The sequence below is a fragment of the Lynx rufus genome, unplaced genomic scaffold (assembly GCF_022079265.1).
Source record: "Lynx rufus isolate CCGP_SWC_20201006 ecotype Redwood Valley unplaced genomic scaffold, mLynRuf1.p SCAF_8, whole genome shotgun sequence".
NCBI lineage: Eukaryota > Metazoa > Chordata > Mammalia > Carnivora > Felidae > Lynx > Lynx rufus.
Window position 1 is genome coordinate 107,796,196 of NW_025814896.1, and position 12,865 is coordinate 107,809,060.

A 12,865-nucleotide genomic window follows, 5' to 3' on the forward strand; every position below is an offset into this window, starting at 1 on the left:
GGAAGATCATCCTCTGGCATCATCCCTTTGTCTAAAAGTGTTTGCAAGTGCTTGTCTCAATAGTGGGAAAAAACGTATGGTTGCTTTAATGTTGCCTTAGAAACAGATTAATTGCTTAGCTTTGATGCATTCAGTCAGCACGAATTACATAGAAAGGAATTCTAGGTCCTGATGAGGGAGTCAAGGAGTTCCTTTGAATAACCCAAGCTGCCAGTCAATAGAATGAGATTAGGCTGCCCTGTGCACTGGACTGGTGGGGGTGCCAAAGGTGTTTCTTCTCTCTGAGTCTGGTCCTCTCTGGTAGTCAAACCTGGCTACAGACCCCCACAGGGAACCCCTTACACTGATTATTCCTCAGGCCTCTGCAGTGGGGGGCTCTTTCCCACTCTTTACCAAGGAAATCTGTCTTGGTAAACATCTGTCTTACAGGTGCATGTTCCATTCCTATGACCTCGCCACCTTCAACACTGGTGTCTGGGCCTTTTCACTAACCTTCATCACTGCCATTCACATCTGTAGATGTGGCATTGTTAGTTTTCCTTTAAAATAAATAGTGAGCAGAAGGCAATCTGGGTATTCTTGACTTTGTGCCGAAGGCTCATTTAGATGATGTAATGGATATTCCTAAGCAAGAATCAGCCTTTGATGTAAGAGTTGATTTGAAACCACTGTGAAAAATAGCCTCCCCCTTGTTACAGAGTTCAGTAGACCAGGGCAGAATATAAGAAAGCTGGGCAACAGAATGACATATCAACAGCCTCTATTCCCTGCTTAATTTTTATGGAAATAGGTATTTAAGGAGACAGGGGGAAGGGTCAGGTAGTTCTGCTTGAATCTGATGACAGAGGAAATACCCTGAAACAAAAGAATGAAGAAGGAACTCTTATTTAGATAACATCTGCCCCGCATCCTCCAAAGCATTTGGATTTGGTAATTAATTTAGTAAAGAAAGAAACTGAGGTCCAGAGAGTTCTTTCCAGTCGCTCCATTGCCAAAAATCTGTACCAGGGTTTTGTGTCCACTGATTTCACAGATTACAATACTACCACCTTTTGAATATAATTGTGATGTTTTGAAGTTAACCTCAGAAACCCCCTTCCTTTTTCTCTGATAGGAATTTTTACTGATGCATCCGCCCTTAGACATCTGTACCCTTTTGGCTAAGAATATGCTGTGAGATGTGGGTTGGGCAGGACTTTTTTTTTTTTTTTTTTTGCCTGACCTAAGGGATTGCCCTGAGAGTGTCTGCAGGAAGAGGTGGCCAGGTAATTGGTAAAAAACAAGCAAGTTTAGGGCAATTGTGTCTAGGAACATGCCAGCCTGTACATTACACCACAGCTCTCAATGTTTGTCTGTTTGAGTCCCTAATCCACAAGATCAAAGTGAGGCTGTTGGAAACCTTGCATGGGGCTTTGCTTCTGAGGCCCTCCTAACCCTTCATGGAAGCCAAGAGGTTTTCCAATGGGCCAGTCCAAGTCCAAATCCAATAGCTCTCTAAGATTACTTCACACACTATCAGGGATGCTGTTATGGAACAGTTAATGATACCAGTCTCAGAGACAGACCAGGGTTTGAATCTTCGTTTGGGAGTTTACTATCTTTATGACTTCCACCAAGTACTTAACCTGTCTGTGCCTCAGTGAAGCCCGTCTCCAAAGTGGGCTAATAATATCCACTGCATAGGGTGATTGTAAGGGCACTGAGCATTACATAACTCCAGGCAGTGCTATTCTCATGGACTGTAATGTAAATGGCAACACTAGGAGTTGTGTAAAATAGCAATGCTTGTTATTGTAAGTATTAGATATAAGAATACATATAAAGAATTTAGCATAGAGTCTGTTGTAGTGTTTGTAAATAGAACCTCCTGTTAATCTCTCAGGCAATTGGCGATGATTTGCTGTTGTGCTGTTTTGACATTTACTTCTAAGAAAGAAAATAGTTGGGGGCACAGAACACACAGTCTTCGAAGAGCTGGAGGTAAGAACGCATGGTCATGGTCAGGGGATGGAAAGAATTTCCATATTCTAGAACTCAGAGGCTAGATCCTAAAAGGTCTGAACAGCTTGTTGAGGGGATTGGGTTTTGTTTTCAGGGCAATAGGCAACCAAAGAAGAGTTTTAAGGGGAGTGAGAGAGTCAGAGCTGTACTTTAGAAAGCTCATTTTGGCTGAAATGTGAAAATGGAATGATGAGATTTGGCAGGGATTTGAAGCAAGTGGTGAATTATATCAGTCCTGGAGACAGGCACAGGTTGGAATCTCCGTTCTGGGTTTCCTCTCTCCATTCCATACTACACTCTGTGAGCAAATACTTAACCTTTCTGATCTTCACAGGTTCCCAAGACGTTTTATGTTGTAAGTTTTCCAAAGGTTTTAAACTAGAAATCTTGACTGTATCCTTTTTTATACCTGCCAGGCATTGGGATCATTTATAATTCAGGGTGTTTTTTTTAAGTTTTATTTATTTATTTATCTATCTATCTATCTATCTATCTGTCAGTGCAGATCCAGATGTGGGGCTGGAACTCATGAACTGTGAGATCATGACCTGAGCCAAAACCAAGGGTCAGGAGCTTAACCAACTGAGCCACTCAAGTGCCCCCAGATTTTTATTTTTTTTATTTTTTTTATTTTTTTATTTTTTTATTTTTTTTAATTTTTTTTTTCAACGTTTATTTATTTTTGGGACGGAGAGAGACAGAGCATGAATGGGGGAGGGGCAGAGAGAGAGGGAGACACAGAATCGGAAACAGGCTCCAGGCTCTGAGCCATCAGCCCAGAGCCTGATGCGGGGCTCGAACTCACGCACCGCAAGATCGTGACCTGGCTGAAGTCGGACGCTTAACCGACTGCGCCACCCAGGCGCCCCAGATTTTTAAATAAAAGGCAAAACCTGGTCTCCTTGTTTCTTGCCTGTCCCTATAACTGTATTCTTCAGGGAACAAGCAGAAAGATCTTTGCAACAGGAAAATCAGCTGATCTCACGCTTCTGATCAGAACCTCCCCATGATTTCCATCTCTTTCACGATCAAAGCCGGTGCTTTAAGGTGGACTCCATTCCTTTCCTGATCCATTCCCACTATGTCCCCAGCTTCTGAGCCCTGTTCCCCTTGCTCATGCCCTCTTGTCACACTGGTTCCTCTATGGCTCCTAGATTACGCAAAGAAAAGTCCCAACAGGGTCTTGGCACTTACTTGGAATTCTCCTCCTGTAGATATCCACAGGGCTGGGTCCCTTAGTTCCTTCAGGACTTAGCTCCAATGTTATCTCATCAGGGATGCCTTTCTTAACGATCCAATATAAAATCATGTATGCTATGTACACACACTCACATATACACTCACACACGCTCTCACACACATGGACTCCCTGTCCTACTTATATTGCTTTCTGCCCCCACCTCTCCAGCACTTTTTAGCATCTGACATTTATTTATTTGTTTCCTCCCTGATAGAACATAAGGTCTTCAAGGACAGAGACTTTGTATTTTTTTTTTTTTTGCTTTTAATTCATTGATGATTTCTTAGGACCTAGGAGAGAGCCCCGCAGGTCATTCTAAAACATGTACTAGGTGGCACTCATAAATATTTGTGGAATAAATGGCTGCGTAAGGGAATTTAAACTAGATCTCCCACTACTCTTGCAGGTTGCTTCAATGTCTCCCTGTTTTAAGTGGCGATCCCACAACCTACCCAAGCCCTATAATGACCGAACAAGTAGAATCACGGACCATGAATCTTGCATATTTTAAAAATATGCTTTTTTCTCTTTTTTCAGCCTTTTATGTAGAATGTAATTCTGCTACCACGACCCTCTGCTGTGTCTTTAGTGTGGGGAAAATGTCAAAGCTTATCTCCCAATAGCGATGAGCTAAAAGGGGCTTTTCGGCAACGGTGGGCTCTCTGAGGGTCTGCCAGAATGTGCCGGGCCAGGGGGTTTCTCCTGGGCCACGGCGAATTTCCACTATATGCCATCAGTAGCAAACATGGGCCAGAGAATGTAGATGAATGTGTGGGAGGCTCTTAGACTGCCCCAGGCTCTGAAAAGCTCCAGTCTAGCTCCACTTTTAAGTTTTTATCAGGCCACAAGGTGATGTTCTGACTCAGGACCCCTTCTTACCAACACTGTATCTGATGTCATAACTGGCCTTCCAGACCAGAGTTACCCTGACTTGGACCAGACCTTTCTCTATGTCAGCACCTAACCAAGCCTTAGAGGCAGAGGTGATGTATGGTCCAAGTGGAGTTTTGCCTGAGCTGGTGGGTGAGGTTAGTGCCATGGTTTTCCAGTCCACAACTTTGCTTTGTTTACCAAGCTTTATGTGGCTCAGTGACTCTGCTGCTAGATCCCTAATTACTTACAGCCCTTCATCACGTATATACTTTGTGGTCACTGTTGTTCTGCCACATGAGCTAATTTAGATGGAATTATTGCTCCTGGATTTTTTGGTCACTTGAACCCTGTGCAGAACCAATATGTGTTTTCGAATGACCATGGAAAAGGATGACATCAACACCGAGAAGGAACATTTTATGGCTAGGGAAAGCTGATTTCACAGCCTGTCAGACAAGAGCCTTAACACACGACTAGACCCGGGCCTGGTTATCTCCCTTTCCTGCTGTGGACAGCCTGCAGATTCTAAAGCGAGATCTGTACCCAGATTCGAAGAGCTGTGCTTCAAGAGCCAGATGCCCAACTGCTAACGTATCCGGGGAACTGGGCTTGCTGAAAATTAGGAGGAAATGTACTCTCCTCAAAATATGTTTTTAAAAACTATACTTAATGTGCAGAAATACTGCATTACAGCAGAATATTTTTCCTCTCAAGTATAAACACCATTGACTTTGTGGGAAACCTTGAAGATACCCCTGTGTTTCCAAGTAAGCTTGGAGCCATAGGACATGATTTCATAAAATGCAGTGTAAGGTGTGCTCCAGAATTTAAGATCATTGAGAGGCCTGTGTTGGTAAAGTTTTTAGAGTCTGAACATTAAAACAGCAGTCTTAATAAGGTGATTTTGGCAATGAAACCATTTCTGGAAGGTAATTATAGTAACCAAAATTTAAAAGAAAACCTGCATTAGCAACAAGGAGAAAATTATTCAATGCTTCAGAAGTCTTCCCCCGCCCCCGCCCCTTATTGGCTGCTAGTATGCCTAACTATGTATTCAACAAGGCAAACCTATAATTCAACTTTTCACTTCCAGGAAGTGAATTGTATACATTGCTCCGGGAATGGAGGCTTCATGTAGAAAAGCAGAGAGATTGAGTTGTGAGTTTTACAAAGGATTGCTTAATCAATGACGGATACTTTGAATAATGATTCACCATAGATGTTATGGTAGCCAAAAATAAACAAATCATTGGTAAAAGTAATAAAAGTAAGTAATTAGTCATGCTTTGGATCTGGCTCTGATGGTGTGATTTTTTTTTTTCCCCTACCCTCCCTCCATCTTATTTTTACTGGTAGGTTGGGACGGTTGGAAGTCTACCATTGTACAACATGCTGCGATTAAGACTCTCGCCTACATTTTCAGTGGGATTTCATCTGTTAGCCTTCGTGGCTCTCTTATTTTCCCATGTGGACCTTATAAGTGCTGACACAGAAATGGAAGGAGAAGGCAATGAAACTGGCGAGTGTACCGGCTCATATTACTGTAAGAAGGGGGTGATTTTACCCATTTGGGAGCCCCAAGACCCTTCCTTTGGAGACAAAATTGCTAGAGCTACTGTGTATTTCGTGGCCATGGTCTACATGTTTCTTGGAGTCTCTATCATTGCCGACCGGTTCATGTCCTCTATAGAAGTCATCACGTCTCAAGAAAAAGAAATAACCATAAAGAAACCCAATGGAGAGACCACCAAGACCACTGTGAGGATCTGGAATGAGACCGTTTCGAACCTGACCTTGATGGCCCTGGGATCTTCTGCTCCAGAGATTCTCCTTTCGGTAATTGAAGTGTGTGGCCATAACTTCACTGCGGGAGACCTAGGTCCCAGCACCATCGTGGGAAGTGCTGCATTCAATATGTTCATCATTATCGCGCTTTGTGTTTACGTGGTCCCAGATGGAGAGACGAGGAAGATTAAGCATTTGCGTGTGTTCTTTGTGACAGCAGCCTGGAGCATCTTTGCCTATACTTGGCTTTACATTATTTTGTCTGTCATCTCTCCTGGGGTCGTGGAGGTGTGGGAAGGTTTGCTTACTTTCTTCTTCTTTCCCATCTGTGTTGTGTTCGCTTGGGTAGCAGATAGGAGGCTTCTGTTTTACAAGTATGTCTACAAGAGGTATCGGGCTGGCAAGCAGAGGGGAATGATTATTGAACATGAAGGAGACAGGCCATCTTCCAAGACTGAAATTGAAATGGATGGGAAAGTGGTCAATTCCCACGTTGACAATTTCTTAGATGGTGCCCTGGTTCTGGAGGTTGACGAGAGGGACCAAGATGATGAAGAGGCCAGGCGAGAAATGGCTAGGATTCTGAAGGAGCTCAAGCAGAAACATCCGGAGAAAGAAATAGAGCAATTAATAGAATTAGCTAACTACCAAGTCCTAAGTCAGCAGCAAAAAAGTCGAGCATTTTACCGCATCCAAGCTACTCGCCTGATGACTGGAGCTGGCAACATTTTAAAGAGGCATGCAGCTGACCAGGCAAGGAAGGCAGTCAGCATGCATGAGGTCAACACTGAAGTGGCTGAAAATGACCCTGTTAGTAAGATCTTCTTTGAACAAGGGACATACCAGTGTCTGGAGAACTGTGGTACTGTAGCCCTGACCATTCTCCGCAGAGGTGGTGATTTGACCAACACTGTGTTTGTTGACTTCAGAACAGAAGATGGCACAGCCAATGCTGGGTCTGATTACGAATTTACCGAAGGAACTGTGGTCTTTAAGCCTGGTGAGACCCAGAAGGAAATCAGAGTTGGCATCATTGATGATGATATCTTTGAGGAGGATGAAAATTTCCTTGTGCACCTGAGCAATGTTAAAGTATCTTCCGAAGCCTCAGAAGATGGCATCCTGGAAGCCAATCATGTTTCTACACTCGCTTGCCTCGGCTCTCCCTCCACTGCCACTGTGACTATCTTCGATGATGACCACGCTGGCATCTTTACTTTTGAGGAACCTGTGACTCATGTGAGCGAGAGCATTGGCATTATGGAGGTGAAGGTATTGAGAACATCTGGAGCTCGAGGAAATGTTATCGTTCCCTATAAAACCATTGAAGGGACTGCCAGAGGTGGTGGGGAGGACTTTGAGGACACTTGCGGAGAGCTCGAGTTCCAGAACGACGAAATTGTGTAAGTTCTTTTTTTTATACATCTGTGTGGGGTTGAGTGCATTTGTGAATGGGAGAGTGTATGCATGTTTTTTTTTAATGAAAAGGCATACAAGGAATGGAATATTTACTGTAAAGTCCCCTTAAAAAATACCAGTGCTCCCTCACGTGCCACTTATCAATATGATCTATATAGATATCTTGATTTGGTTTTATTTTTTTTTGTACTTTTGCATACTTTAAGTACATTATAGAGGTTATGATAGAATGAGTTTTGTGACACAGTTTATCAAACTACTTACAATAGGTTGAAAATGTGCATTCTGTTTTCAATCACATGATATACTTACAAAAAAAAGGAGATATTTACTTACTTATTTGTTGAAAGTGAATATTTAGACCCTCACGTTAGGTCCCTAACTTCTTTACTGAGTACAAATTGGGAAAGCCCAAAAAGGAAACACCTTTGAAAAGAATTTCCTGGCTACCAGGGCTTGACTGGAACATTTTTTTGCTGCTTGTATCTGATCCTGTGTTTTTGTGACAATATAAGATAATGTTTCTGCTTCCATGCTAATGCTTAATTATGACTTCATGACCAATTCTGCTTTTTTTAGTTTTATGCCAACGTGGGAAAAGTCATATAGCTCTTATTTAGTTCTAGTCTGATTTTACTTTCCATGATTACGTGAACCCTTTTACCCTACTGATAATAGTGACGGAGAGAGAATAAGGTTCTGTTCAAGCATCCTCTTTGACAAGGAACAGGTTAGGGAAAAGGATTGGGAACAATTTACTCTTCCTATTGACACTTTACAGTGACACTTGCCAATGTGGTCACACCGAGTGCCTGGTTGTGCGATGATTCTTCCATTGACAGCTGCTATTTAGAGCTATTTCTCCTTCCTTACCTAGGAGGGGGCATTGCACTCACCAAATGCAAAGCAGAAAGTTTGAGTCAATGAGCAATGTCCAAACAGGAAGGAAGGAAGGAAGGAAGGAAGGAAGGAAGGGAGGAAACTATAATATCTGCAGGACAACAAAGGGTATTAAAATGAATGATTATGTTGGTTGAATTTCCAGGAAAAAATATGTAATACAGTTTGTTCTAAAAATGGTTAACTCTTGTGTAAATGTTATGTGATATTTCAAATGCCAAGTATGTTCTCTCCAAAACTACATTCTCCTGCTAAAAGTGTAGAGTGAGGGTGAGGGGGCAGGGGAAGATGGGCAGAGGGAACAGATATTCCTGAAGATGCCTTCCAATGTCTTTACATCTCTTTGATGTTATATTATAAAGATGGACAGTTACCGAGTGTGGTTATTATGATGGAATCAAGCAAAGCAGAGATTATGATATCCATCTTCAGATGCGTGTGTGTGTGTGGGTAACTTCGGATGAATATTTATTTTATGTTGGTTCTCATATTGCTAATACTCCCCTTATTGGGATGTGTTTTGTTGGGACATGTATTTTACTGAAAGATAGTAATATAGAAGCAAATGAATACCTTGCATACTTAAGGAAGGATTTTCCCAGAGGCCTTGCATTGAATGTGATCCTGCCCACATTAGCTCATAAACTTTATTCCTTTGGTAGGAATTTTTTCTCATTATATTTTTTAATCATTTCAGTTATTGAACCCTCTTGTATTAGATAGCACTTGTGATCTATATAAAAGTATATTACATGTCACTAAAGTAATATTGAATATTATTAAGTGAACTCACAAGGTAGCCCTTAAATATGACCAAATGGGTGTTTTGTTTTGTTTATTCATTTTACTTAGGATGTTTTCTCCTGGAAATGTCTTGACTTTGTTAATGATGGATCTGTACTTCTTTATTTGAGAGGCGGTCTTTCCTTCTCTATTCTGCCGTTCAGGACTTTTACCAAACCATAAACCTTCTTTTGGGCGCAGTGTAGAAGAGGAAGAAGAAGGGAAAACAAACAAATAAACAAAAAACAACTGACATTGATTTGATGGAATAGCTTATTCTGCCAAGCTCCATTTAAAACATTTGCCCTATGCTATTAAATTGATTTAATTCTTGCTAAGGAAGGAATATTGCCAAATTCCAGCTTTAGAAATTTAGATATCTTGTGAAAATTGGTAAGAACGGGTAGAATTATTGGCATACTACCTCTGTGTATGTATTCTTTGGAGTATTCTAGATCAATCACTAGTTCCTAGTTTAATAAAACTCTTACTATATTTTAGTCACTAAGTTGAAATACGAAATTTTAGAAATGGCAAACATTTTATTTATCAGTAGAATAAAATTATGGTCCTCAATTTTTTTTCTTTTTTCTAGAATTTTAATTTTAAAGAGTCTTCATCCTGACATTATGGAGTTATTACTGACAAGCTTTGTAGATGCTTTTAATATATCTCTTGCTTAAATAAATTTGTTTAGGTGACTGGGGCTTAGCCTTCAGCTAGGCACCAAGGATTTCAACAAGTGTTTCTAGAAAAACATAATATTATCAGTGATCCCTTCTTTTTTTTTTTTAAGTGGATCATTTTTTCCTCTGGAAGTTGTTTCTTTTTTTTTTTTTAATTTTATTTATTTATTTTGAGAGAGAGAGAGGGAATGAATGAACAATCAGGGAAGGGGCAGAGGGTAAGAGAGAATCCTAAGCAGTCTCCATGCTCAGCATGAGCCAGATGCAAGGCTCGATCACATGACTACAAGGTCATGACCTGAAACAATATCAGGAGTCAGACACTTAACCGACTGAGCCACGCAAGTGTTGTTCCTAATGCCAGATCCACACTATCAGATCCAAGCCACAGAGCTTATCATCAGGCAGTGAAGGTGAACGATATGGACTCAACCCAGTTTCTCTTAAAGAATGTATTGATAACTCATCCAGTTATACAGTTAATCTTGAGAGGTGACTTTCTTAGAAACCTGCGATATATAGGTAGGACTGTTGATTCCACTGAACTTTATTAACCACTTAAAAAATCTTTGTCTTTGTTTAATGCTGTGCATGAAGTCAGAATTTATGATTCTTTCCAGAACACCATAAAGAGATTCTTGGAAAAGCCTGGATTATATTCCCTTCCTGTCCTTTAATACTTTTTTGTGATTTCACTCAGCACTGAAAATTCTCCAACCTTTTGTTTCTATAGAATTGAGTTTAATCTCTCTTCTCTTTTGCAGTAGTCTTAAATAAAATCTTCCTTGCCTTAAAAACAAAAACAAAAACAAAACAAAAAACAAACTTACCTATTTTAAGAAGCCATTAACCAAGGTAACCATTTCTGCCTTGGATCCAATGTGATCAAGGATGGAGATCAAAAGGCAGTCAACTTTATTGATTCTTTGGTTTCAAGATCAAGATAGATTCCTAATCTTTGACCTTATTTTTGTAGAAGTCATTTAAATTGATATAAGCATATCTGTACCTATTCATTCACATGTTTATATAAATGAGTTGAATTATTTCAATTTGACCTTGCTTAAGATCAAAATATGTATCTGACAAAGATACTGATAAGTGATGAGTGGTGCTTGTAGTCTTAAATAAAATGTATTCTCGACAAGACATTTTACAATTACAATGCAAAGACCCATTAATAGATATAATTAACATTTAGCACGTGCTTTTGTATAAACTCGATCAATGACAAATGCTAAACCCATGCCAGCTAATCTTGACTTTTAACAGGGAATTCTGTCTAATGTTAACAGCTAATAAAGAATGAAGAACATGCTAATTTGATTTGTGGTTTGGTAGGTGATATCCACAGATTTGAAGTGCTGCTAATGGCCGTTTTTTAATGATGCTAGTTTAATGGTAATACTTATTACAAAATGTTGTTTGGTCTTCCAAAGTCCAACATTAGCTTGACTGTTCTGTAAAGTGTTAAGGTTAATTAACTAACGTAGATACAAATCAAGTTCAATGACTTAGTCGTAACCCAATAATATTTTTGGAGAATGACTCAAAGATCATGAGCATTTACTATTATATATTTAAGATGCAGAGTTGAAGGACAAGGTATGTAGGTTGGAGATTTTGTGTAACATATTGCTTAGCAAATCAGTTTACTGGGGGTTCCTAGCCACAGCATAATTTATTAAACAATGGGTCTGTCCAAACTTAATTTTGTTTTAACAACTAGTACATTTTCAAGTGTGATTGTAACTCCATTCGCTTTAGGAAATACAATATGCAAGACATCTCAACAAATATAGCTTTTTTGGCACTAAATATTTATATTCCTGTTTTTGGAAAAAGAAATAGAAATGAAATTTTGTTATTATATAGGGTCTGTGGCATTCTTCTTATTATATTCCAGGGAAAGTAAATACTTTGTTTTTGCTACTTATATCACCCGTGTTCTTCTCTTGCTCTATAGAATTCCGGGGAGTAAAGACCTAGCTCTATGAGATGGCAATTCAATTTTGAGAGTAGAACAAATATGTAATACAAGAAAACAGCCAGCTGTAAAAAAAGAGATGAGGCAAAAATGGTAAGAAAGCCTGAAGTGGTCAGAACGGAAGAATAATTATGTGTGTTTGGGGGAATCAGAAATGATGAAAAATACTATAGAAAATAATGTTAGGCAAGAAAGGCCATTGGCATATATTTGAATCCAACATACTCAAGATTTACTTTATGGAGGAAGAATTTTATTTGCTACATTTAACCTATGAAAATGATAGAAGCGTGGTATTTTATGTTGACATAAAATTTTCCAAGGTAATATACTAAAAAAAGAAATTTAGATGGAATAATTTAAGGATTTTAATGGATTTCTGCTTTGGTGGATTATCTTTTCAGACTGGAATATTTATCTCTTCTTAGATCCACACCACATATAGCATCATCTGCAAATCTAAATTAAAGCTACAAGAAGTGCTTTTACAAATGCATATTTTCATGTATGCATAACTATTACAAATATAAGACAGGGTAAGCGCCAAAAAAGTTTTTGACTTCCCATTCGCTATTGCCAGGAGCCTAAATTGATATGTGAAGCAGGGTTGTTTACCAGATTTCCATGTTTACTGTTGTCATCTCATTTTCCCGCTACTAATTAGAGTTTAGGGTTATAATATAGTTATGTAAATAAATTTTATCTTACCAAATGAGGAAATTTCATAGTTCAGACACACTGAAGTGTTTAAAGTACGAACTCGTTTCTGAATCATCATTCAAGGCCATTCCACAGGGGGATGATTGCTTCACTTGGTTAAGGCTAGAAAAGAATTTATATATCAATCAATCTGTACATGCATAATAAGCTACTGATTTGTGCCCAGCACTGGGTGAGTTACTATGAAGGAAACAGAAGAAATACACTCCTGATATTCTAAAATGGGAGATAACGAGATAACTCATGTTTTGATAAGTCAGACATCACTATGAAGGCATGGTGTAAGCTGTAGGAGAAGTCTTAATTTTGGACAAAATATTTGCATTTGCTTTTGAAGGACCAGAAAGCATAACTGGAGAGAAAAATGTGTTTTTTTAAGATGGAGTAGTATCTTGGTAAATCTGAAAGTATGGAAAATTTCACTAAACAGGCAGCATGGTTATCCAACTGAATGAAAAACTCAGTGGACAT

At 39.4% G+C, this 12,865-nt stretch overlaps 1 protein-coding gene across 1 annotated transcript in view; it reads left to right on the forward strand.

Moving 5' to 3' along the window:
* The first annotated feature begins 4,476 nt into the window (after positions 1-4,476).
* Positions 4,477-12,865, forward strand: part of SLC8A1 (solute carrier family 8 member A1) — a 308,733-nt gene continuing 300,344 nt past the window's right edge. Inside the window, exons 1-2 of the mRNA XM_047069212.1 lie at positions 4,477-4,536; positions 5,471-7,302. Of these exons, the coding sequence (XP_046925168.1) occupies positions 4,477-4,536; positions 5,471-7,302 (1,892 nt within the window). The remainder of the gene's footprint in view (positions 4,537-5,470; positions 7,303-12,865) is intronic.